Source organism: Triplophysa rosa, linkage group LG17 (assembly GCF_024868665.1).
Source record: "Triplophysa rosa linkage group LG17, Trosa_1v2, whole genome shotgun sequence".
NCBI lineage: Eukaryota > Metazoa > Chordata > Actinopteri > Cypriniformes > Nemacheilidae > Triplophysa > Triplophysa rosa.
In genome coordinates, this window is record NC_079906.1 from 14311212 (window position 1) to 14335189 (window position 23978).

General features: G+C 38.8%; 5 protein-coding genes across 6 annotated transcripts; 1 reads left to right on the forward strand and 4 right to left on the reverse strand.

Moving 5' to 3' along the window:
• Window positions 1–1338: 1338 nt before the first annotated feature.
• Window positions 1339–8236, forward strand: inavaa (innate immunity activator a). The gene is given in 10 exon segments (XM_057356911.1): window positions 1339–2841; window positions 2993–3112; window positions 4099–4232; window positions 4763–4885; window positions 5116–5347; window positions 5438–5491; window positions 5787–6012; window positions 6169–6321; window positions 6655–7345; window positions 7450–8236. Coding segments are annotated over 9 exon segments (1773 nt in total). The 5' UTR covers window positions 1339–2841; window positions 2993–3045; the 3' UTR covers window positions 7543–8236.
• Window positions 8237–8245: 9 nt separating this feature from the next.
• On the reverse strand, window positions 8246–11285 carry si:ch211-163l21.11 (inositol 1,4,5-triphosphate receptor associated 2). The gene is made up of 10 exons (XM_057356912.1): window positions 11233–11285; window positions 10696–10723; window positions 10463–10603; window positions 10237–10368; window positions 9897–10044; window positions 9763–9806; window positions 9596–9646; window positions 9399–9517; window positions 8649–8741; window positions 8246–8533 (listed from the first exon to the last, which is right to left on the reverse strand). Exons 1-10 carry the CDS (start codon window positions 11277–11279, stop codon window positions 8401–8403), a joined length of 936 nt encoding a protein of 311 aa, XP_057212895.1. The 5' UTR covers window positions 11280–11285; the 3' UTR covers window positions 8246–8400.
• A 1313-nt stretch (window positions 11286–12598) lies between these two features.
• rpl10a (ribosomal protein L10a) lies at window positions 12599–14703 on the reverse strand. The gene is made up of 6 exons (XM_057356783.1): window positions 14649–14703; window positions 14134–14205; window positions 13752–13832; window positions 13196–13344; window positions 12909–13081; window positions 12599–12815 (listed from the first exon to the last, which is right to left on the reverse strand). The coding sequence occupies exons 1-6, from the start codon at window positions 14651–14653 to the stop codon at window positions 12645–12647; spliced, it is 651 nt and encodes a 216-aa protein (XP_057212766.1). The 5' UTR covers window positions 14654–14703; the 3' UTR covers window positions 12599–12644.
• Window positions 14704–14956: 253 nt separating this feature from the next.
• On the reverse strand, window positions 14957–17590 carry fance (FA complementation group E). The gene is made up of 10 exons (XM_057356938.1): window positions 17210–17590; window positions 16571–17135; window positions 16431–16475; window positions 16286–16342; window positions 16055–16198; window positions 15812–15935; window positions 15654–15729; window positions 15501–15567; window positions 15294–15419; window positions 14957–15155 (listed from the first exon to the last, which is right to left on the reverse strand). The coding sequence occupies exons 1-10, from the start codon at window positions 17410–17412 to the stop codon at window positions 15048–15050; spliced, it is 1515 nt and encodes a 504-aa protein (XP_057212921.1). The 5' UTR covers window positions 17413–17590; the 3' UTR covers window positions 14957–15047.
• A 273-nt stretch (window positions 17591–17863) lies between these two features.
• mkrn4 (makorin, ring finger protein, 4) lies at window positions 17864–21061 on the reverse strand. 2 transcript variants are annotated; one of them, XM_057356956.1, is made up of 8 exons: window positions 20948–21061; window positions 20026–20157; window positions 19656–19942; window positions 19452–19579; window positions 19139–19380; window positions 18942–19052; window positions 18736–18853; window positions 17864–18603 (listed from the first exon to the last, which is right to left on the reverse strand). In XM_057356956.1, exons 1-8 carry the CDS (start codon window positions 21001–21003, stop codon window positions 18484–18486), a joined length of 1194 nt encoding a protein of 397 aa, XP_057212939.1. In that variant the 5' UTR covers window positions 21004–21061; the 3' UTR covers window positions 17864–18483. The 2 variants fall into 2 exon arrangements, with proteins under 2 accessions (XP_057212939.1, XP_057212938.1); XM_057356955.1 differs by lacking the exon at window positions 20948–21061 and adding an exon at window positions 20577–20731.
• Between the last annotated feature and the right edge of the window lie 2917 nt (window positions 21062–23978).

The following is a 23978-nucleotide window of genomic DNA, read 5'->3' on the forward strand; positions in this document are numbered from 1 at the left end:
TATTTAGAAGACTAATTTCGCCTATGGACACGTTTATCACAAAACTGATAGGACCGATCTCTCATTTAAATAAACTAAGTTGGATTTCTGCTGGGATCCAGATTGCTGGTGGATGTCTGTTTACAAATGAGAATGATAACTTTTTCTTTCTTCTAACATATTAGCTAAAGGTGTTTTCAAATCATAGAGCCTTTTTGTCATGTGTTTGTTTAACCTTTCATCTCAGTTGAGTGGCAATGATGAAAGTCATTCTTTGTGATTTTACTTTCCTTTCAAGTCTCTATCTCTCTGTATCTCTCTCTCCGTCATGCTTTGCATGGTTTCATTAGCATTCAACTGGTTTTTGGCTCTGCACCAGATGCGGAAATAAGTCACACAGTAAATTCTGTTGCTCCCATAACATCTGCGTCCACACGATTCAGCATCCTTATAATAACAGGCTCTGTATACATTCTGGGTCCTGTTCAAGTCTTCTGTCAGACTTCAAGCTCCAGCCCTCTCTGGGAATTCCAGATCTGGCCACAGTGGTAATGAAATTGGCTGGTTAGGCATTCCAATAGATCACAGCCCCACAGACTCATGGGAATCTGGAGATGCAGTAGGCGGCGCATGGGACTTGCAGAGAGTACAGAAAACTGACATCTCATCTTTACGCTTGACCGCGCAGAGAGGATGGGTGGGTCTGTAGTGTTATCTGTCTGCTTCTAAGATCACTGTCGAGAAAACTACGTCCTGTCTGCTCATCTGTGCTTGATGAGCTTTGGCTTACTGTGTTTTCAGGGTGGAGCTCACTGCAGTTAGACCACCTCAGAATCAGTTTGCAATTTTAACAGAAATAAATTGTAGAAATGGTAGATTATAAACTTAAATTGGTTAACTGAGCTATAGATTTGTGGAAAATTTTTAAATGTATATGAAAAATATAGTTCACCCACAAAATGAAGATTTTGTCATCATTTACTCACCCTCTTGTCATTTCAAACCTTTATGACTTACTTTCTGCCACAGAACACAAAAGAAGATATTTTGATAACCGAACAGCACTGGACCCCATTCACTTCTATTGTATGTAAGTAAATAGGGGCCAGTTAACAACATTCTTCAAAATATCTTCTTTTGTGTTTGTATTCTGGGGAAGAAAGAAAGTCATACAGGTTTGAAGTGAGGGTGAGTAAATTATGGCAGAATTTTCATTTCTGGGTGAACTATGACTTGTTTATTTTATGTAAAGATGATGAGTCTCCTCTTAATTCTAAAGTGGCTATATCACTTTAAAGTACAAGGCATATTTATTGGTTCAAGGTTGAAGTAAAGTAAAGTTTTTTGCTGGTTAATGAAATATATGCTTGTGAACTGCAAATTCCGCAGTACCGGCACCAGAGCATGTGGTCATTGTAATTTTTAAAGTGAATATCTGGCAAGCGCAGCTGGCAGTTTTTTAAGCATAAATTTAACAGCATTTTTTAATAGTGTCGTTTGTTACAGTGACCTAATTCCCCGCAGTGGTTTCATCAGCCGTTCTTTTCGCCTCTCTCTCGCTGGCCGAGGCGTGTTGTGTCAGCAGATACTGTCCTCTCAGCAAACCGCTCTGGCTTGTTGACACAGAGCTTGGTATTTTTTCAGTGCCTGATAAAACAGGCTGCTTTCTATTCTGCCAACTTGCATCCATCCACACGCTTTACAGGATTGAATGATGATGAGCCTTGAGCATCTCCACAGTGACATCCTGTCAGATTTTCTCATATCATCCGACTTCCTCACTGCTCAGGAAGAGCGATGATAAGGATCCACACTGAAGCATAAGCAGGGATGTTTTCCCTAGTGATGTGGTTGGGCATCTGGATTTCCCCTATAATAGCATTTATATAAATACATGTGTCTGTCCTAGATTTTTGTCTGCGTGGCACCTTTGCGCATCGATACAACAAGGTTGTTGTGATCATGGTGACGGTGGCTTGTCACATCTCTCATGGGAATTTTTTTTGTACGAGATAGATACTCTAAAATGATCTAGTTACTGGATATGAAAGGATCCTTTGTAAAAACCAGTATTAATAGAGAGCGATGTTGAAGGCTTGTCATCTGACACTTAAATAAACAAAATGATTGTTTTCAACATGTTTGATTAAAGTTTGATCAGGTGGCACTGTTTGGTCAACCTACCCCAATGTATTGATAGATTCATTTACAATACCAAAACAAGACTTTTCAATGTAACTGCTATAGCAACATGTCCCCATTCTCCTATTTTCTTTCTTGAGTGCCCTGAAATGTGACACGTCACAATCTTGGAGACAATCGGAGATCCCCGAATGTTATTCTTGAAAAGATGTCTAAAATTGCCTGTACCTTTTATTCATCGTAACAGGAGAAACCCCTGACATGGTTAACCGACTTATCAGCATCTCCCGCCTAAGGCTGATACAGCACGAATACATTGTTCCACTTCAAAGCCCCAGCGAGTGGAGGCTGAAAGAAAGAGAGGGGGGACGGAGTAGAACAGGTGCAGCCTTCGGGAGGGGGAGAATCCCTTTTGCCATCTGTTGACTTCAGGGGCATCTAGTGTTCCCCTAAACACACTCCGTAACAATTCACACACGCTTGCGTGGTCATAGTGATCCAGGTCGCCATGGTGCTGTGTGGGGGGATAAGAGACCACCACATGTGTGTGGTCAACTGAGGGGTGTGCTGCTATTGTGTTTTGAGGCATTCAGACTTTTGGGGGGAGTGTGCATGTGTGTGCATATTGAAATAGGGGTGGACAGGACGAAAGAGACCAGTTGCTTTGTCTGTAAACCTCAGATGTGGAGACTGTGAGGTGCCTGTGCAGGCTTCTCCTCGGTAGGTTGGTTTTTACATAATCGTACGGCCACAAGACACTATTTGGAAGGCAAATTGGCTTAGTGGTTGCTAGACTGTGGGGCGGTAGATTAAATGGAGAGCGCTTAAAAGCAAACAGCGAATTTGAATATCTTCTCTGTTTCATCTACAGGTCACATCTGAAGAGTGGAACAGGATATTTACGGAAAATAAAACGACAGAGTAATGAAAACAAACATGGATTGTAAGGAGGAGATCAGTGACTCTGATAGAGGAATCATGTTAAACTCTGGTGAGTGATTACATTTGTACTGATAAATATGTTTTATATGAAAATCTGAAAAATTATGTTTATGATAAAACATTGCTAATATTTAGTAGTGGGCCGAATGCATTTTAGTCACCAACATTGCAGAGGTGGGCGGTACTGAAGTATTTTTACTTAAATCAAGTGCATCTTTCAAGTGTCTGTACTTTATCAGAGTGCTTTTACTTTGGAAAATATTTACTTCACTACATTATAAAGCTTTTTACTGCACTACGTTTCGTAAATGTGACCCAGTCTGTAAATGTTTTTGTGATTAACAGTTTTCTACATAAAATCAACCCACAAAATGTAAAGAACATTGTCTGAAAATATAACGTTGCTATCTTTAATATTGACTAAGTGACATGTCAAAGAATGAAATCATAGTGAAAATAATGGTTGAAATCAAACTTTGATGCTTGTTATCTCAGAATTTGATTTCTGAGACTTTAGCCTGGTTTTCACTGTCACAAATAACATGCTTTTTACCTCATTTTAAAATGTAGTGCTTCTTTCTTACATTTAATCAAGTACATTTTTTGAGCAAAAATACTTGCGTAAAAATAAGAAAGTGCTAGAATATCTATTTGTAATCTATATGTATTAATGAAACGTAGTGGAGTAAAGAGTATGCTTTATAAAGTTGTGATTCCTAAGTAAAGCATTTTGTTAAAGTACAGATACTTCAAATTGTACTTAAGAATAAAAATAAGTACTGTCCACCTCTGCAACACTGTGAATCTGACACTTCAAATAAATGTAAGAAAAACTCTAAAATAAGGGAACATTGGTGAAGCTTTGCAGTGTGATATTTTAGTAAATGAGGTAAAACAATGCATTGATATAAATTGGGTTAAATGTTTTATTGTGGGGTTTTTTACATTGCAAGTTGGACTTAACTCTTAGTACCATAGCTTTTCTAAAAGGCCACAGCTTTAGAAACTTGTAATTAAATCTCTCCTGGTGTCCAGGCCCAGACAGCCCCACATCACCCGTGAAAGACACGAACAAACATACACGTGCCATGAGACTGAAGCAGCAGGCCCTGGAGGAACGGCTGGAGCTCTGTGTCCTGGAGCTAAAGAAACTCTGCATCAGAGAGGCTGTGAGTAACATCCTGAAAAACAACCTCTGTTATTCCCTCACATATTCATAGACATCATGTACCGTGATAATAAGCTTGGGGTCTCCACGTTTTTCTTTATTTAAATGTTTTTCATAGTCTATTAGTCTAATTACCTAGAAACAGGTGAAATAGAACTATTCCATGCAAATGAAATTAGTCATAAATTGTATTTTCTTCAGAAAGGATATTCTTTATTCAGCTGCTATGTCAGTGTAAATCAGGTCTGTTCTGTTTAAGCTAGGATTTCTCTTGTTCTGAATAATAGAGACAGTAAAGCGAAAGGCCCAGAAACAGATGCTTCTTTGCATGTTAGCCCACACGTCTGTCATTCACTATTGGTCAAGCAGGCAAAAGATTTAAGTGCCCAATCATTACGCCACCATAGAGACCCTTTTGTGGACCCCACTGACAATGTAAAGACGAGCATCTGCTCTGGTTTTGTTTGCATTGACAGACAAACATAAAGTTGTTTGTTGTTGTTGTTTTTTCAATGCTCTTTGTTTTACCAGGAGCTGACTGGAAAACTGCCCTCGGATTACCCCCTTCTGCCCGATGAGAAGCCTCCGCAGATCCGGAGACGAATCGGAGCCTGTTTTAAACTGGATGAGGGTTTTATTACACAAGACGGAGAGGTACAGGCCACAATTCCTGCACTGAGACTATTTTAATAGCTACACTGCAGTTATTTGACCTCACCTGGCTAGTTTCACAGTATCAAGTGTTGTTATTTAAGGCACAGGCTGTCATTTACTGAAAACTTTCCACTTATATATTGGATTAAACAAGTAGGCTGCATTGAATGCACATTTCATCATTTTTAGCTTGTAATCATGCGGTCGACTCTTAAAACGCTTGTCTCTAGGAGTCTGAGCTGCACGCGTTGGAGTCTGATGTCGCCCTGCAGCGGCAGATTTATGAGGCGGCCCGTAAGCTTTCCCTGGAGGAGCACATAAGCAAACCAGTGAGGAAAAGCCGACTGCAGCAGTGCAAACGTGAAGAGAAGAAACTGAAAGAGCTACAGGATGCCGTGCTGAAACACCGCATTAACCACGGCTGCGTTTCTCCACAGACCTGCTATTAGTCCAGGCAGAGAGGTCAGCCAATCAGAAGCCACTGATTTTTGGGCCTTGTTATATAATATTTAATTCAGTTTGACAACAACCTTATTTATGTGTTTGTTTTAGATCTGGGTACTTCTGATGACAGCTCACTGTCTGATGGTGTTGTCTTGGATGATGGTAAGTTCAGAAAAAAAAACATTTCTAAGAAAAACATATAGTTGTTGTCCTTCCAAAACCTTGTATGTCCAAATTGAAAATATTATTAATAATATTAATTAAATTATTCATGTTGTAGGTATTTCTTTATCATTTTATGTCTAAACCTTTTTTCGGAACCCTTTTTCCCAGATTTTCAATGGAGCTCATTATTATCTAATAATACTTTTAAACTTCCAATGGAACTCTTTATTATGTAATAATATTCTCTGAGGTTTAGCGTTAACTAATGCCTGAAACTCTACTTTATTAACAGATTCAGACACCATTCCATTTTCTCCAGTCGCTCTGGGTTCTTCCACAGACAGCGGTTACCAGCGTTTGATTCTCTCACCCAAAAAAGGCCCAAAGACATCCAGCTCCAGCTCCAGTCTGGACTATGATGCCACACCCATCCAGAACTCTCCATGGAAGGAGTCCAGTCTAGACCAGCCTTACCAGAAACTAAAACCCTCTCTCTCTGCTAGCAGCAGTCGCTCAAGGTATTATGTGATAGTCTAGCTTAACAAAAACATGATGTTGCTTTAAGACCACGCTGTGACAGTATTTATTCTTACCAATAAGTTAAAGAGTTGAGTTCTTTTCATACAAATAATGAATCGAAGTGATTTCTCACACATGGCTTCCTGTGTCTGCAGCAGTCCAACATTTTCAACAGACACGAGAATGGCAGACCTTCCTCCAGCACCTCAGTTTGTGTTTAAAAGTCTGCCAGTGCGGAACAATCAGCCCAACAGCGCCCCCTCCACCCCAGAGCTGCCACTGCGCCGACACATCTCGCAGTCCTTCAGGTAATACTAACAATACATCAATGAGCATTTCTGGGTTTGTCTGAGGAATGTTTGTAAGTCTTACATTTTAAATTAACCATGAATGTAATTACTAGCCCAAGTAAAACAGTGCACTAAAATACACTTAATTACGCACAAGTGCTCTATTTTCACACATTAACTCAATATACTAAAAATATAGTCTTTAGTACTTCTATTTATGGTGTCTCATCAAATAAACATCATTTTATAAACATCTTTTTGTTTCTTGTGTGGCTAAATAAGTGGCTGAAATCATGACTGTTTATAAATGATGGCTACCTAGATGATGTAATGTTCTGCCTTCTCAAACAGACTCCCCAGAAGCAAACCAGAACTGACTAAAACCAGCTCAGATCTAGCGCGTGGCCGCACCAAGTTACCCCGTCGACGAGTGACGGATTTTTCCCTGGCCTACTCGGTTCAACGTTTGTATCAGTGCAGCTCAGAGGACAGCAGCTCTGAACTCTCCATCTCCTCATACAGCAGCTCATCCAGCAGAGAAACAACCACAGATGCACCCAAACCATGTCCACCTCCGTATGGTTACCATCGCATTGCTGCGAATAAAGCATCCAGCCAGCTCACTACCCGCATCCCACTTAAAAACAACAACCTACCTCAACCTGTGTCCATCTCCAATCGAGTGAAGAACAATAATGTGGCAGCACTTGAAGTGGACATTGAAAGGCTCAAGGTTGGACAAAACCCACAATTTGGTACTGCGCCTATGAATAAACCCCAGCAGGTGGAGGTTACATCACCCAAACGAATGCTCAAACCTCCCCCGCCATACAACAAGGTGGTCCGCACGACGTCGCTAAGAGAATACCCTAACCATCCCGCCCGGGTGCTTCCTCGGGATGTAGTGTCGGGGGAGCTTAGATCTTGGCACCAGAAGAACAATTTAGTTCTGACCAGGCCTTGTTCACTCGAACGGCAGGGATCGATTCGAATGAAGCGTCCAGAACCACCACCCTACCACCAGATTGCCTCCAAAAAACAGGTGAGGACTGCAGAATGTATGTTTAGTGAATCATTTAGTATAGTTTGTTAGTAATTGTTTATATATTGGTAAATTATAAATGCTTTTAAATGTGTTTTTTGTAGGTTTCTCAGAAAGTGATCCTGCAAAGAGCTTCAGATGGAACCCCACTGCAGTGGTATGAGGAAGAAGACTCTGAGATTGTAAGTCAGGTGTAAGATGTAAAAAAAAACAGAGGACAAATTGTCTCAATGTACTCCTTTACTTTATTTATTGAGCCAATGGACTCGCTGATACACATTCATAGTGAAAATTATGTTAATTCTCACAAAGACGTTTTGACCAAGTATTAGAGGTGAGCCAATAAAATATGGCAGGTCACAATTCCTTAAACCTACATTTGTAACTAACACTTGATTAAAGTCTACGACTTCCTTGTAAGGCATCATGGCAGATATTTATGATGAATGTAATATAACTTTTATTTTATTGAATAGTATTAAAAGTGTGGCCCACTTTTTCTAGCGACAATGACTAATGATTTCTTTGAAACCCATGAACATTACATCGTTTTCTATATGTTTGTGTCTGGTACACGATTCTGTATAATTAAAGTATTTTGTAATGTCTTAGTTTCCCTATAATTTACACATGAATTATTATTTATGTAACCATATTTATTTTTCCATCCCCTTTTCCTAACACGTTTTTTATTTTAGTCAAATCTTTTTTAAAACATGTTGCTACGCTACTGTAATATGCATTGTATGAATTAGTTACGATGTCTGTGAGTCTTAATACCAAATTCAGAAAATTTTCTTCATGTTTGTATACTAACTACATACAAATTATATTTTATATTATTTATAATACACTTTAATAAACAATACCACAAATTCACAACAGTAACCATTGCTGTCTTTCTGTGACTTATTTTATGTTTTAAAAGTATCTATGTTTATAGTATTTTTTACTGTTATACATTTATCAAAAAGTAACCATAAACTCTTTTTTCAGATTCATCAGTAAAACCCACTGATATTTGATAAAATAATAAATTATTCCTATGTTTGTGTTTACATCCATAAAACAGGTGTTTGCAGAAACCACACTAACATAGCTAATATTAGGATTGAGCAAAGGACTGTCAAATAGATGACCAAGATTATCCATCGACAGTGATACAGCCACCGCAGCAGGGGGCGCTGTCTGCACAGAGTCAAAAACAATACAAACCTTACCATAAGTGACTAAAAAATGGATTCAGCAAGTTTGAAACAGAGGAGAAAACAGAAAATTTGTGTTACTACTGTGTATAACTTACAAGTTCTTACAAGATCTCTTCAGCAAAACAGAGTTCCGCTCCAGATCCGCCTTCATCTTTTGAGGAGGTGATGGCAGCAGTAATGTGGTACTTCTGTTATTTTAATAGAGTTTTAGCCAAATGGTTGAAATAAGTATTTAAAAAAACTATAATTTGATTTTAGCAGATACTGTGTAGTTTTTGAGACCACACAGAATATCCGGATAGAAAATAAAACCTATATAATACCTATATAAAACCTAATACTTGATACAATTTTTAAATATTTAAAACAAATACATTTTATGACAGAAGATAAAAAAACGTTTTGTGCTATTTTTAGATTACTAATAAAAATCTAATATGTGTCGTCTGCCTGTAATTTTTAAGGCCTGGTGGCCCCAGTTATCTTACTAGACAGTATTGGAAAGGGGTTGGAGCTACATTAAAGGGACAGTTCACGCAAAAATGACAATTCTCATCATTACCAACATTCTTCAAAATATCTTCTTTTGTGTTCTTCAAAAGTATGAAAGTCATACAGGTTTAAAATTACAAGAGGGTGAGTAAATTATGACAGAATTTTCATTTTTGGGTGAACTATCATTTTAAAACGTGCATGGAATAATTTTAGACAAATCTAAACGGAATAATATTTGGAACATCATGCACCAATGAATACGTCACAATATGACCAGGGGTGAGTATTAAGTCAACAGGGTCAATTATGATTTCATGTTCACTTTAAGAATATAAACATATCTAAATTACCTTATGTCCACTAGAAGGCTGTCATCTGCTTGGTCTGGTTTGTTTGCATGTGATTCTGTCTCTTCACTTTCCTCATTGGTCACTAAAATTGAGGCTTGTGACTCCAATAATTTGTGTCTCTTTGAAGACACAATAAATAAATAAATTCAACGAAACTTGTATTGTCTGTTGGTCATAAAGATTTATTATGCACTGACCTGGCTTTGCTTTGAGATGACAGATACACTGATTCTGCGTCGTAATCGTGGCTAGGAGGGAGACAGAAGAGGGATGCAGACAGTCTCATAACCAATAATTTGCTAACCAATAAACGATGAATAATCCAACAAACAAAATCAATTAAGATCAAGTCTTAGATCAATACCTTCTGTGAATCTTTTTCCATCTTTTCGAATGCTTCTGTTTCCTCTGCAGTAAGACAAAATAATCATTCCTAACAATACAGGTGGATAGATAATAATTTAATGTCATGAAAGAAGTGAATGTGTATTTACATACCCCTCTGCTCACAGGCCTGTCGCTCTCTGTTGCTTTTCTCCATCTGTTTCTTCATGTCCTCCAGTTCAGCGATGTTCCTCTCATGATGACGTTTCAGGTTCTGCACGTGAGCCACCATCAGTTCCACAGCACGACTGGATTTAACCTCCTACACACACACTATCACTTCAGATTTAATATATAATAAAGCCATTTATGTTGTATTAGTTTAGACTGTTCAAATATACAATATCAGTCAAAAGTACAAACTAAATTTAAGATGCCCATGATAAAGATTAGAGGAAAACATTAATTTGTAATAATATTGTTAACCAGAGTCAAACCTGGTATGTTCCTGTACCTGATGCACGGCCCCGAGTAATTCTGCTGAGTTAGAGATTCGTCCAACGGTGCTTCCGATAATGCTGAGACAAAGTTCAATTTGCTGGAGAAGACTGGCCCGCTTGATGTCTAAACACATGCCTTTCAGAGTCTAGTGACACCAAAAATGGCAAGGGCTCAACTTTCTTCACAAACTGAATACTGTTAAGCAAATTAAAAGTGCTTTTGCAAATTTACAGCCCAACCTGAAGCATCTCCATGCCTCTTTCTACTTCAAGTTTGAGATTATTCTCAGCCTTGTCTCTTGCGTGTTCCTCCGCCTCCAGCCGCTGACACAGGGTGTACTGATCACAGCGGAAAGACAGGGACAGCTGAGAGAAAGCAGCCTGCAACCACAGCAACAAATTCTGAAATTCAAAACAACACAGTAGGATCATAATCAATTATTATTAGGATTGAAAATCAAAACAGGGCCGACCTCTAATTCCTCCTCGGTCATGTCAACACTGTGGAAGAAATTACAGATATTTTGAGAATTTCCACATACTGTAGCAGGAATCATGGATGTCCAGTGATGTGTCCTAACACACAAACACACAAAAAAATCTAATTTATAGATTAGTGTTGCTAACGTAACAACATAAAGCTTCATTTATTTGACCAAGTAATTCAGCCACATAAATCTGTGTTGGCTATGGCTGGTTATCAGTGTTCTAGCAGAAAGCTCCTTTTCTTCTGCAGAAAACAAAAGTAGATATTTTGAGGAATGTTATGTGTAACGAAACAACATTGGCCCCCATTGACTTCCATTGTGTGGACACTAAGACATTTACAGAAGTTTCTAAGACAGACTAAGACATTTACAGAAGTTTCACAGAAGAGAGCCATGCAGGTTGAAAGGTGAATAAATGATTTTTAAATTTTCAGGTGAACTATCCCTTTAAAATGTTAATAAATATGTAGCATGTTTTAATATATAAAAAATGTCTTTATTTCACTTGTTTGCAAGCATTACCTGTTGGGTCCCTGTCTTTCCAAAACAAACTGTTCCTCAAAAGTCATTGGGTCTTCTTGTCTAGACCCTGCATTACAAAAATAAACATGCATTCACAATTTAACTTTGCATTTTAAGAATAAACTGAACGCAAAATGAGTAGATGAAGTTATGTTGAACTGGTACCTTCCTCAGAGTCATTCTCACTGTTTTCTGTTCTGTTGTTGTTGACTTGTTGGTTCACAAAAGCCTTGACCATACATTATTCAAACCCAAAAAAATGTATATGAGTGAAAAGATGTATTTCACCTTAAAATATAAACCATACGTAATAACGGGGTTTAGTGAAGTCAAGTCAAAATACCACCCTCAGCCATGATTGAAAAATAGTCGCAATCTTTACTCATCTGTATCTAGTTAACCAAAGATGCAAAAAAAGATAAAATGTCAGACATTATTGTCTACTGGAATTAGAAGACAACTCTGCTAAAGTGATTTCTTGACAAACTAATTTCCCTCTGACAAAATTCCATAAATAACCCTTAAACAAAATATCCTATACTACAACACCACCTATCCAACATCTGACTCAATAAAACATGGCAAAGCACCAAACTAGTCTTGCAGATAGAAATCAAGGTCTGGGAAATAAAGAGAAATGCCTGCTTACCATGACGTTTCTGTGATTTCTAGTCGTCAAAACTCCTCCCACTGCTAACAGTTGCTACATAATCTCATTAGGATAGACAAGTAATCCGTCAGACACATAAGGTCATCCTAGCCATGCAATGGGTCCTTGCTTGCCACTTATTAAATTAGTATGACAAACAATTTAATTTATTATAGTCACTGCATGCATAATCTGCTTCGTATGGTGTTTGTTTGTTCCATTCACTCTTAGCACCATTTCAGCATCTCGGGTTAGATTCATAGCGAGAACCAGTCAATCTATACACAATTCTGTTCTATACACAACTTGATTGGACATTTGGAATCCTCAGTCAACTTAACCTTCACGTCCCAGCTGGGGCTCGAATCGGTAATCTTCTTGCTGTGAGACAACAGTGCCAACCACGGAGCCACTGTAGTGCCTCATATGGTGGGTATACTGTGCTATATTACAAGTTATCTTATAGAAGTTGTCAAATATGTAATGGTCGGGAAGTGGATGCCAAGTTTTTATCCAAGAATTGCACCTCCCAGATTTGCGCAACTTGATAGAACCCAAACATTTAAAAACAGCTCTTTAAGTTTAGTAACATTTAGAGCACATTTTAACTACAAACGTAATACTTAGCTATTTTACTATATATTTTTAAACGCAATACTTTATTTTTTAAACTGTCTTGAGTTGTCAGCAGATGTGGAAAATCAAGACAAAAACAGATTGGATTTACTCCACATTTATTGTAGAAAAGCAAGTGACAGAGTCTCTAATAGAGGCGCTGTGGCTTTCCCATGGTGCTCTTGATGTAGAGTGCTCTGACATTCTGCCAGTTCTTCTTCAGCAGAGACACCAGGAAATTCACAGCCAGGTGGATGTTGTAGACCAGCTCATCCTCGGTCATCTTGACATGACCAACGGCAACAGCCAGACACAGAACCTGAGAATGATTCCAAAAACAACGGTCATACACACTTCCCCTTTAGATTTAATCTACTGTATAATCAAGAGTTAAACAGTAATGCTCACAAACCTTCTTCATCTGGAATTTGATGGTGGATTTCACCTCATCTACTTTGGTGACCAAGTTCTCGTTATGGGTGAGCAGAGAGGGAAACTTCCCTGCCTTGTTAAGACCGGGACCCAGGATACGAGGGATTTGCTTGATCAGGGACTCGGAGGCCAGGAAAGCATCGTACTTCTTTGCTAAAAGAGAACCAACACCAAAACAATGCGTTAATGTTCAATCCAGAATATTAGATACTTGAAGTGTATCAAACTAGGAGCAATTTACAGTTGGAATATGTAAAAGAAACTCACCCAGCTTCTTGACGAGTTTCTTGTTCTTGTTAAGTTTTTTGAGAGCCTCGATATCCATGTGTGGGAGTTCGGCAGCCTTGGCTTCGTCACAATGCTGCTGGTCACCAAGGATACACACGGAGAACTTGGGACGTGGAGTGGTCTTCAGCCTGAGGGGTCAACAGGTAACACTGAGTGACAACATAGGAATAACAAGCCCCTTCTGACCCCATGTGAGGCAGACCGAAAACTCTTACCCATACCACCTCAGCTGACATCAGGTGTTGCTAGCACAGGAATACAATAAAATGGTCGGCTGAGGTATGATGGGATAAACGCCATCACCTTTAGCCTCCCCTCATGTTTTAAGACCCAGGGTAGGGGTCCGCCTGCTTCACCAACCCAAAAGTGGTTCAGACAGACTACCCGGGGCTGTTCTCCACTGCCTGCCCTCTAGCGCCCATTTACAATATTTAATCAGACGGGCCAAATAATCGATGACTAGATATGTGGTTCTATTCAGGCGAATCAAGGGACAGACAGGAAGAAGGCTGGGTGATACAGTAAAAGGCCGAACCTGACAGTGCCCGAGAAACGCTTATCCTTCTGGGGATCATAATTCTTCAAGCTGATCTGCAGTTCCACTGTCTCAAGAAACCTTTAAAAGAAGTGAGAAGAAGAAATGAATACACAGATTTCACAAAAGTACTTGCAAAAACAATTAGAAGACATACTCATTTAAAAACAGAGATATTTATAATACAAAAAATTGTCTATGATTTAGGAATCTAGTTATAGGCACTATTGACCAGACAAGCAAATAGTTCCCTGACACCTACCAATATTTTATAACATAAGAGCAGCTAAATAGCTTTAAAAGCATTATCTGTCCAGATCTTTAAATTTCAAACATATTTTATACTTTCATTTACTGTTAAACACTGTAACTAGATCCTTACTTTCTCTTCTTGGCAATGGAGCCAGACTGTACCTCACGCACCGCCTCGTACAACGTGTCTCTTGAGACCTTGCTGTAAAAAGAGAATAAAACACGGTTAAATTCATGAATGGTAAAAAAAACATTAAATATCAAGAGACGACGTCATCGCACTAGCGCCGATTTAATGCGGTGTTAACAGACCCCCCCGGTTAACACATCGATAATATGCTAACAATATATATATTTTTAAGTAAATATATACGTACTACATATGCCATGTATGAATAACAAAAGTCAGAACCATTAACATGTTATATGAAGTTTAATAATCGACAGATTAAACTGGATTGCATTCTAGATGATCTGCAGATTCATCGGCGCTGCCCAGCTCGTATTCGTAAAACGTTCAAAACAAGCACAGATTATAACTTTACACGATAGCGAACTACTTCTCGTTGTTTATTAACGTTAAGATAAATATACCAAAATGATTTCAGTCATTAAATGAAATGTTTTAAAAGGTATTTCACGTGCCTCATTTTGCAGTGACCTATCTCCTTCCACACGGAGCTCGAAAAGGAAGGTAGACGGGAAGTGGCGCTGAATATATGCGCCCGTCGCTGAGATGGACTTCCGCAGCAGCCATAGTTGTTGTGGCAGGACATTTAAATTTGCATTTGCAAAACATTTTAAGACGTTCAGTAATAAATATTCATGATATTTTTTATATAAATGACTATAAAATACATTTAAACAGAATAACTATAATTCGGGTATTAAAATATGTTTAGTGCAGGGGAAAAACAATTCTGAAAAAACAAATTCAGATAGTGTAATTGATGTTTGGTAAATTGTTTTATTTAGGCAAGTTGCAACAATATTTAATATTAATATCAAGAATTAATCTTTTAAGAATAAAGGCGTTTATTACAATTATTTACAAAGGGAAATCCGTTTCAATGCAGCCAGCAGAGATTTCTTGAGAAAAGTCTCATTGAAAGACAGACAACTTGCAAGTGTATGGTGGCATGCAGCATTGACCTGGAAATAACGAACAACAGAATATACATAATAAATAAATATGTAAACATACACTTAAGCATTTATTAAATGCCTTTATCCAATGCAATTTACAACAGTGATGCAATTTAGAAAAATTCTTGTTACAATTCTACGCACATGTGACTGATATTTGGACAAGACACTCAGCAACATCTTGGCAAACTTCATTGACTTGCTGAATTGTGGAGACTGGCTGCAGAGTTGGTCAGTGAAGAGAGAGAAATCCACCTCATTCAGTTCCAACTTTGAGGTAAAATAAAGGCTTAACAACAATATATGACTTTCTATAACATTCAAAAGTTATTTTTTAAAAGATTATGGTACCTTTGAATCCAGCAGCGCATGGATAACTGACAATACGCCCTCATCCCAGGACACTTCAAGTATTGTCCTAAAATTTGGAAGTACATTTCTGTCATTAGTACTGTATGTCAACCCGCTTCTTTTTAAAATCTGATCTGAGACATTCTGACTGACCGGAATACAAGAAGTCGGTGATGTGGCTCAAGACAGTCTTCTACCAGTCTACAGAGTAACTCTGCCTGAGCACTTCCTACAAAAATGTAAAAAGTTAAATATGATTTAAATACACATTATAAAATACAACTATAATGTTAATAAAGGGTGACTAATGCCTGTCTGTTCCTTCCGTAAGACTGGCTCTATCAGGTCCTGGCAAGTCGGTCTGGGGTAACGAGTGCAAAGTGACATCACTGCTGTGACCAAACAGCGTGAGGCAGGTTCCACAAGAGACAGAATCTAAGACACCGAGATAAATAAGTGAGATTTTATTGCAGTAAACAGAGACAAGCTTTAAAGATTAAAATCGTTTTAAGATCAACATCCAGAGGTAAAGTAAGAGACGTAAACATACTAACCCTGCCGAGCAGCAGGTGTGTGATGACAGCAGAAGCAGTGCTATGACTGAGGTCTGGGGACAGTTCGAGCAAGCAGCTACAGAACTGAGGTAAACTCTGTTCAGGTGCTTCAGACAAACTCAGCATTGAACAAAGTACCTCCACCTGTTTGAGATATAACAAATAAATCCAGATGTAAGAAATCAATTTTTAAGTTTATGAAGAGTATCTAAAAAGGATGTACTGATGAACCTCATCTGGGTCACATTCATGCAAGACTTCCAAAGCCGACACAGAGCTCTTATCCCACTGCAAATAAAATAAAAAAATGCAAATGATATGAATACAATGCTAATAATAACAGTCACACTTATATAATAAAATCAAAATCTCTTACCCCTGACTCTGTATCTAGTAATTCTTTAATAACAGGGACAGCAGCCTAAAATGTAAATGCCAATGCATTAGAAATGTATTTAATAAATCTACTACTTTTTAATTCCTAAAAAAAACAATTATGCATAAAAAGAATGTCACCTTTATGTGGTCTGACAGCACTTTTGAGGACTGATGAGAGCTTGTCTGTGATTTTGAGGCAGAACTGTGGTCCTGTTGTGATGTTCTCATAGATTCCTCCTTTTCCTCAGGCAACCCCTCTTCTTCATCTTGGGCTGTACAAAAATCCATCTTTACCCTTTTACTGTGTTGAGCATCATCATCTACATCACGATCAAGGTTGTCACTTTTTCTTTTTTTCTGAGGCAGAACTGAGAAATCTGTCTGATCATCAGCCTGCTCGGTTCCCATCTCCTGAAAACAAGATGCCCATCTCCCCTTTGTATTTTGGTCACTAAATCTCTCACAGAGACCCCTCAGGTTCTCTGTACATTTTGAGCTGAGGAGGGTTCCTTTCCTAGTGCCCTCAATATCTCTATAAAGCTGTTTGATTAAGACACAAGACCACTGGTTTTCTCTGTGATCCTGGGTCAGACACTGTAGCAGATGTTGAAGATTGTGTCTTGGCACTCCAGGATGAATAAAATGCAAAAAGCAAAGCAGGTTACGTTTGAAGACTTCAGAAAACAGACACACCAAAGGTTTCCTGCAAAACAGAGTCATTTCTTGACGTTGCTGAAATACATAACATGCAACAAACCTACGTTTTGTTTAACTTACGAAACGAGAGCGTCTTCGTGCACACAAGCTTCCTGCTGGCACAAGGTCTCCAAAAACGAAGTAAGATTAAAATCTGGATCAGATCTGCGTTGTTTATTGAATATTGTTTGTGCTTTATTCGGTCCTGCAGCTCCCGAGAGCAAAGCGTGAACGAGCAATCGCGAGCGTCCATCAAAACGGTGCAACCGAGACTTCACATCCATTAGTGAACAGTAGCCTACAGATCAACTGAACTGATGCCTGTTAACTGTCATTTTAAAATATTAGTTGGGTTCACAGATACATCAGAATGATCTCGTACTAAATATATGTTAAAGACTTAAGATAAAAGAGTTGTTGAATGAGCAGAGTAGGATGTTTTGTAAAGTTTCGATTTAGTTCTTTGGCGAAGAGGAAGCGCTCAGAAAACATTTGTACATTACTGACACCTACAGGTTGGGGGTGGAAAATTAAATTGTGTTCATTCGGGAAAGTTTTTAAAAATAACTCGCTATTGTTGCACGGCGTCCATTTCTAATAAGGTTTACGTTTTTAGAAACCCTTATTTGCAAAAAAAACCCCTACCATCTTAACTCCCTTGCCTTTAGGACATGAGCAATTAAGAGACTTGCAGCACACGCCACACAAAAAGAGGACAGAAACGATTAAGCGAGGCAAACAGTGGAACATTTTTTTATTGTCACTTTTCTCCGAGTGAATACAAACAATACTAAAAGTCATAAAATGTGACATCAAATCCTTGCATACCAAGTTACACCTGTTAACACTGCTAAAGAGGACAGTACGTCAAAAGCCTGCTGACAGGTCGCACATTTAGTGTTTGGCAGACTACTGGCACAATAATATAAACTAGAAAGTTCACAAAATATTAAAAGCCGATTTCATATAAAGATATCAGACAAGAGGGTGCAACGATCAGGAAGCAGCGCAGATGGAGGTATTAAATGACTAACAAGTGAAAAAAAGCTATCTGAAATAAACAACCATGCATACAATATTTTCAACATCTTAACTTTTTTTTGCCCTCCCCACCTAAACCTAGACTCAATTTAGAGAGCTGACCATTTCATCTTTTTTTAACCACCCCTTTACACAAACTAGAGGCACAACAACTTTAAATCTCACACGCACACTGTAACTTTACATGGCTAAACAATTAGCCAAACAAGAAAGGGTCGCTAAAAGCCAACCCTAAAGAGACTTAGATTTCAGTGCAGAAGCCAAGCTCACTCAATGTAGATGAGCAAAGATAAACATATGGTTCTAGATGGTCCTTAATCGTCAAAAAAATCCAGAAGATCATCATCATCCTCATCCAACAGAGTCAAGGCAAAAATGTAGCTCCAAAGCTGAATGCCATCGATGTCCAAATCCTCCAACACCTCAGCAGTGTTCTAAAGGCACAAGTAATGAAGAAAATTACTGCAGCTTATAAAATATTTAGCAGATCTTACAAATATGGACAACAAAACTGAAATGGGTCATTTTAAAAGATAAAGTAACCGAGCAAAAAAAGCAAATATTACCCTGCGTGTAGAGCGCCTGCGACTGAACGTATGAGAAGCGGGCACATCATGACTGTAAATACAATCACTTTTGAAGGGGCAGCATCCATGACGCATGAAGAAAGTGCACTTTAATTTACTAAAAAAATTAAAAGGAAACCAGCATTAAAAGGCAATTATTAAGTAATACAACCTTTACCTCAATCCCAAATATAAACCATTCCAACCTGCTCCTTTCTTTAAAAGAGGCTATCAGTGATGCTTTTTCCTCCCCATCACAGACCCAGTGCTTGCTGGGAATGTAAAAGGAGGATTTCACTCTGCACTGTGGACAACCCCTGTTTTTGAAAAAAAAAAACACCACATTACACCCAGCATGCACAAAGAGAAAGGTAGAGAGAACCTATACTTGGACAAAACTCACTTGATGACATCCTCCTGGAAGTCTTTTGTCTTTCGCCATGTAACAATGCAGCCGATACAGAAAGCATGATTACAGTTGGGAAGGATGCCATAGCGTCGTTCCTGAGCAGTCGATTTCTCAGATATCTTGTCCATGCATATGCCACAGGCCACATCTTTGCCTTGATCAAAAGCCTGAGACTGTCGCTGCCCCGTTGAGATGGCAGCACCACCCTGACTCGGTCTCTCCGGCACACTGCTTGCCTAAAATCCAACACCACTGCATTAAACTCGAGTCCAGATCCACAATCTCCACCTTAAAATCAACAACAGACCTGTGTTTCAGCTTCACGTGCTGTTACTTTACGGACTTCAGCAGGTGTTGCACTAGATGCAGAGCTTGCCGAGCTATAGGCGTTTGATGTATTGTGGTCTTGAACACCACTTTGTCTCCTTAATGCTCCTGCAGAAAATGACAAGCACTGGTAAACAAAACATTCCATAACTGAGGGGGAAGGAGGAAAATAGACTAGAAGTACCCAGCTGTTGAGAAGGTACATCTTCCATAACTCCATACTCCTCCTCCTCTGCGATACCTGCTGTTAAGCGTTCAAAATTCTGCTGTAGCATGCTCATGCTTGTTACCAGGGGCTCAGAACCCCTTCGATTCATGCTATACGCCCCTTGAGCCGGTAGAAGAAAGGGTTCTGATCCCCGGCGGTCAGCCAAAGCACGGCCAGCCAGAGCAGAAGGGAAAACTGCAGGCGCTGAACCTCGTCTGCTGCTCCCCGAAGGCCCGTCATCTGTTTGAGGAACATGGAGATACCTGCAATTCAAAACAAAGTATATTTCAGAAGGGATTATGATCACTTGCCGTCCTAAAACTGCTCTTAACAGCTGGCTACCTACCTGCAACGATCCCCAAACCAACAAGCACCTTTTTGGAAGTACCGACATCGAACCTGAAATGATGGCGTTGCTGGAAACTCATGCAGATAGTAACAGCTTTGACCATAACGGCAAAATCCATTGATGAACTGCCTGCAAAACCAGCAACATGTGCATTACAGAACATTCAAAACAAGGAAATTTAAGTTTATACAAATGGGATACGATTTTAAAAGGTGAAATGCTTTGAAAAACATAAATTTTAACACTGTAGCGAGTTTTTCGTGTTGCTATTGACGACAGCAATACACGGAAACCGTGAGTGAAAACAAAACAAAAAAACTAATTTTGTACGTCCCTCTTTTACACATTTGCAATCTAAAAGCGTATTCATCTAGTTGATTGCAAATTAATAATACCTCCAGCACGCTTAAACTAAAAACTACTCGTTGCCCAAAACCGGATGTACACATCTGCGCCGAGAAACGTTAAAGCAGGAAAAGTCAATCTTTCAAACAGATGATCGGAGTAACAAAACAAACGTTTTTCCCACTTGCAGTGCGCAAAAATACCTGCAGATTTCCCTTTCCCCGTTCAAGCTGCCTTTTCTCGACTGTCTGTACGGTACGCTGTACCGATCCATTCTCATAACCTCTAAAAAATGAGTTTTAATGCAACTTAGTTAGCGGAGTTAGTAAACGAGTAGAGAAGTCGGAGCTACTGAACGACCCACGTCACACAAGGCGCGCGCTGACCAACCAGGGCGCCAGTGGGCGTATAGCTTTTCTACAGCTTGAACCGCGACTTCAGCAAGCCAGACTTGGTTTTTGAATTTACAGACTTACATGTTGTGCCTAGATGTTTGCTTAGAGACACTGTAACACCCAAAACCACCAATTTGAACTCCAGTACACAAATGTCAACAGCTGATGATCATACTAACCTACAAACTGCACTGTTATCGACTGAGATTTTAGAAGATTGCGCGTCTCTTTCCATCCTGCTGCTTGTCCCTCTTTGCCTGATGAATGGCTAATGACATACACACTTTTATAATTGTTGGGCGGGGCTTTACCATTTGGCCGTGTGATAGACTTAAAGATGCCTCAAGACGTAATGCAGATTGATTTAGGACAATGTTTTAAAACTGCGAATAATGAGACATGGTGGACGAAAAACGACGTAAGCAAATAAACGTAAATGCTGAAAAAATGAATAAATAAACAAATGGATTAAAATAAATAATGTAGAAATAAATAAATAATATATACATTTTGTGCATGAGTCAATTGCCTTTACAAGAGCTTTACAATTGCCTCCACACAAGAGCTTTTTGTTCTATTTCTGTGTATTTTCATACATGTATTTATTTATTTCTAGATTTATTTATTTAATAGCTTTTCCTAATACATTTATTTATCTATTTATTTATGTATGTACATTTATGATATGTAGTTTCTTTAATTTATTTATTTCTACATGTATTTATTCATGTATTTAATTCTATATTTATTTATTTATAAACAATCAATCCGTTATAAAATGGTAGTTTTGGTCACTCATAAAATGAATATCTGTTGACACCAAATCTTTCTTAGTAACAACATTTTCATATGAAACATAAAGATGTTGTGCACTTGCTGGTAGGACTAACCATCTATGGCGTTATTTTAATGACAAATGTCGCGAGCGCATTATTACAAGGCGAGAGCGCATTCTTGTAATACGAGCGCGCGAATCTCTCCGCTTTCCTTTGCTCATGCACAAAACTGAACGCGCTCTTTCAATTATAAGCTGCTCTCTTGTGAATTTTCTCTCCTCTCGCTCAGTGAGCGTGTGCGCACTCAAAATGCGTGCCGTGCGTCCACGAATCCTTTGGTACTCTTGCTTTCGAGAGGTCCTCCTGTGTGTTCCAGGCATTATAGGCTGTCAAAAGTAGTCAACCAATCAGGGATAGGCTTCCACGGCGAGCCAATGAAAATGCGACCTCTTAACTACAGTAGGCCTAATTGTTAAAAATGCTTGATGAAAAGAGTTGTTTTTTGTGTTCTTTTCTACAAAAGTGTCATGTTAATTTGTAATTCTTGTAAAATAGTATATTGTAAATTGCTGAGTTTCATTCTTATAAAATCTTTTAATATATAAATCTTTTAATGAATGGATTCTTGCGTGTGGGTAGGTGGGTGGATGGGGGGCACCTCTGGGGCTGTTGCCCAGGGGCAACATGAGGTCTTAATACGCCTCTGGATCCACCACGTTCTCAGGTAACAATTTTAATATATTTGATGCAACATTATTAATCAAATGTATATTAGAAATGAACGGTAAGGGAGCGTTTGGTATATTGCATAGAAGTTCAGTTTTATGCCCTGAACTTCTGGAACACTGAATGCAGAACACTTACAGTGTCTGTCTGCAAATGCATTAAATGAATAACCAAATCGGTATAGAATATTATATGATTTTCCAAATGCATTCCAAATCTGTTACTATAAAATAAAATGCTAAAATAATCTAAAATCGTCACCATGATAATTAAAGAGTGTGAAGCTGACGTCATGCCCTATGCTGCATGTTGCGCTGCCATCTTGGGAGGATCATACTCCACTGCTATTATTGTTTTGATATGTACCGTTACTTGTAGTAAATATTATTTCAGAATAAAGCTAACTTAAGACACCAATCTAAATTGTTCAGTAATCAATTTAGTACTATTTTGACAATACTATGTTTAGTGTACGACATGCATGAGGACCACATGAACTTGAGAGTGTTGGCCTGTTTTGTCTGAATAACATGGTAGTTAAACTGACTAGGATGTTTATATGTAGCCTACAAAGCATCCTAATGCCCCGTTCATTTCTAATATACATTTGATTAATAATGTTGCATCAAATATATTAATATTGTTACCTGAGAACGTGGTGGATCCATCTTGCTTCGTTGAATACGTCGAGTCACTTTCAACCAACAAGATGCCATGTAAGAGGTCGCGTTTTCATTGGCCCGCCGTGGAAGCCTATCATTGATTGGTTGACTACTTATGACGGACTATAATGCCTGGAACACACAGGAGGACCTCTCGAAAGCAAGAGTACCAAAGGATTCGTGGACGCACGGCACGCATTTTGAGTGCGCACACGCTCACTGAGCGAGAGGAGAGAAAATTCATAAGAGAGCAGCTTATAATTCAAAGTGCGCGTCCAGTTTTGTGCATGAGCAAAGGAAATCGGAGTGCGAGCGGAGAGATTCGCGCGCTCGTATTACAGGAATGCGCTCTCGCCTTGTAATAATGCGCTCGCGACATTTGTCATTAAAATAACGCCATACGCATCTCATCTGAAGCCGTTGCTTGAGCCTGCATATGCAGTTTTCCGAAAGCGAGAGGAAGACAGACAGTGCACGTGCACACGCGTTTGCTTCACTGAGAGTGAAAAGACAAGTATCTATATTTGATTTGTTTTCGTTGTATTTAACACCCCTGTCGTATAAGAAAAGTTTTTAGAGAAAAAAGTGGCACGGAGATTTCTGCGCCAGCTGCGGTGGCATAGAAAGCTTCCTGCTGTGTTTTAAGTTCCGTTTACCCATTCCACAGACGAATTTAAGATGTTGTTTTTGTTATTTTTGTGCTTCGTGTTTTATCTTTAACCCGCTGATTGTGTCATGTAGTTTGCCGTTACCTTTGATATATGCTTTAGTTTTTCGTCTGAACAGTCCTGTACAGTGCTGTCGCCATTGTTGTTCAAATGTTCATGCTGTCCATAAATATTAATAGTTATTTCTTCTTAGACAATGGAATTTGCCTGTCACTTTGTCTGTTGTTAGATATTCAGTGGTGTACAGTAGGCTACATTTAAGTTAAACTGGGCGCAGTGATATGGAACTGTAATTCGGTCGACAAATCTGGAACTACTTCATAGGTGTGCGTTTAACTGAAAAATAATGTCAGCCAATCAGAATGAAGCATTCATCAG

Bases quoted from the DNA above. Each gene is read 5' to 3' on its own strand.
- fance (XM_057356938.1), bottom strand. From the start codon at position 17,412: ATGGATGTGAAGTCTCGGTTGCACCGTTTTGATGGACGCTCGCGATTG. The intron at 16,343-16,430 runs GTAAGAGATTTT...TTTTATTTGCAG, and splicing joins TACTAGATACAGAGTCAGGG to TGGGATAAGAGCTCTGTGTC. The intron at 15,936-16,054 runs GTTAGTATGTTT...TCGGTGTCTTAG, and splicing joins CACACCTGCTGCTCGGCAGG to ATTCTGTCTCTTGTGGAACC.
- rpl10a (XM_057356783.1), bottom strand. The intron at 13,345-13,751 runs GTTCGGCCTTTT...TTGACCCCTCAG, and splicing joins CGTTTCTCGGGCACTGTCAG to GCTGAAGACCACTCCACGTC. The intron at 12,816-12,908 runs GTTTGTGAGCAT...AATCATTCTCAG, and splicing joins TCAAATTCCAGATGAAGAAG to GTTCTGTGTCTGGCTGTTGC.
- mkrn4 (XM_057356955.1), bottom strand. From the start codon at position 20,653: ATGAGAATGGATCGGTACAGCGTACCGTACAGACAGTCGAGAAAAGGC. The intron at 19,580-19,655 runs GTACTTCTAGTC...CATTTTCTGCAG, and splicing joins TGTACCTTCTCAACAGCTGG to GAGCATTAAGGAGACAAAGT. The intron at 19,381-19,451 runs GTCTGTTGTTGA...GTTGGATTTTAG, and splicing joins CACGTGAAGCTGAAACACAG to GCAAGCAGTGTGCCGGAGAG.
- si:ch211-163l21.11 (XM_057356912.1), bottom strand. From the start codon at position 11,279: ATGACTTTTGAGGAACAGTTTGTTTTGGAAAGACAGGGACCCAACAG. The intron at 9,518-9,595 runs GTCAGTGCATAA...GTGTCTTCAAAG, and splicing joins TCATCTCAAAGCAAAGCCAG to AGACACAAATTATTGGAGTC. The intron at 8,742-9,398 runs GTAATTTAGATA...TTAAAATAACAG, and splicing joins AGCCTTCTAGTGGACATAAG to AAGTACCACATTACTGCTGC.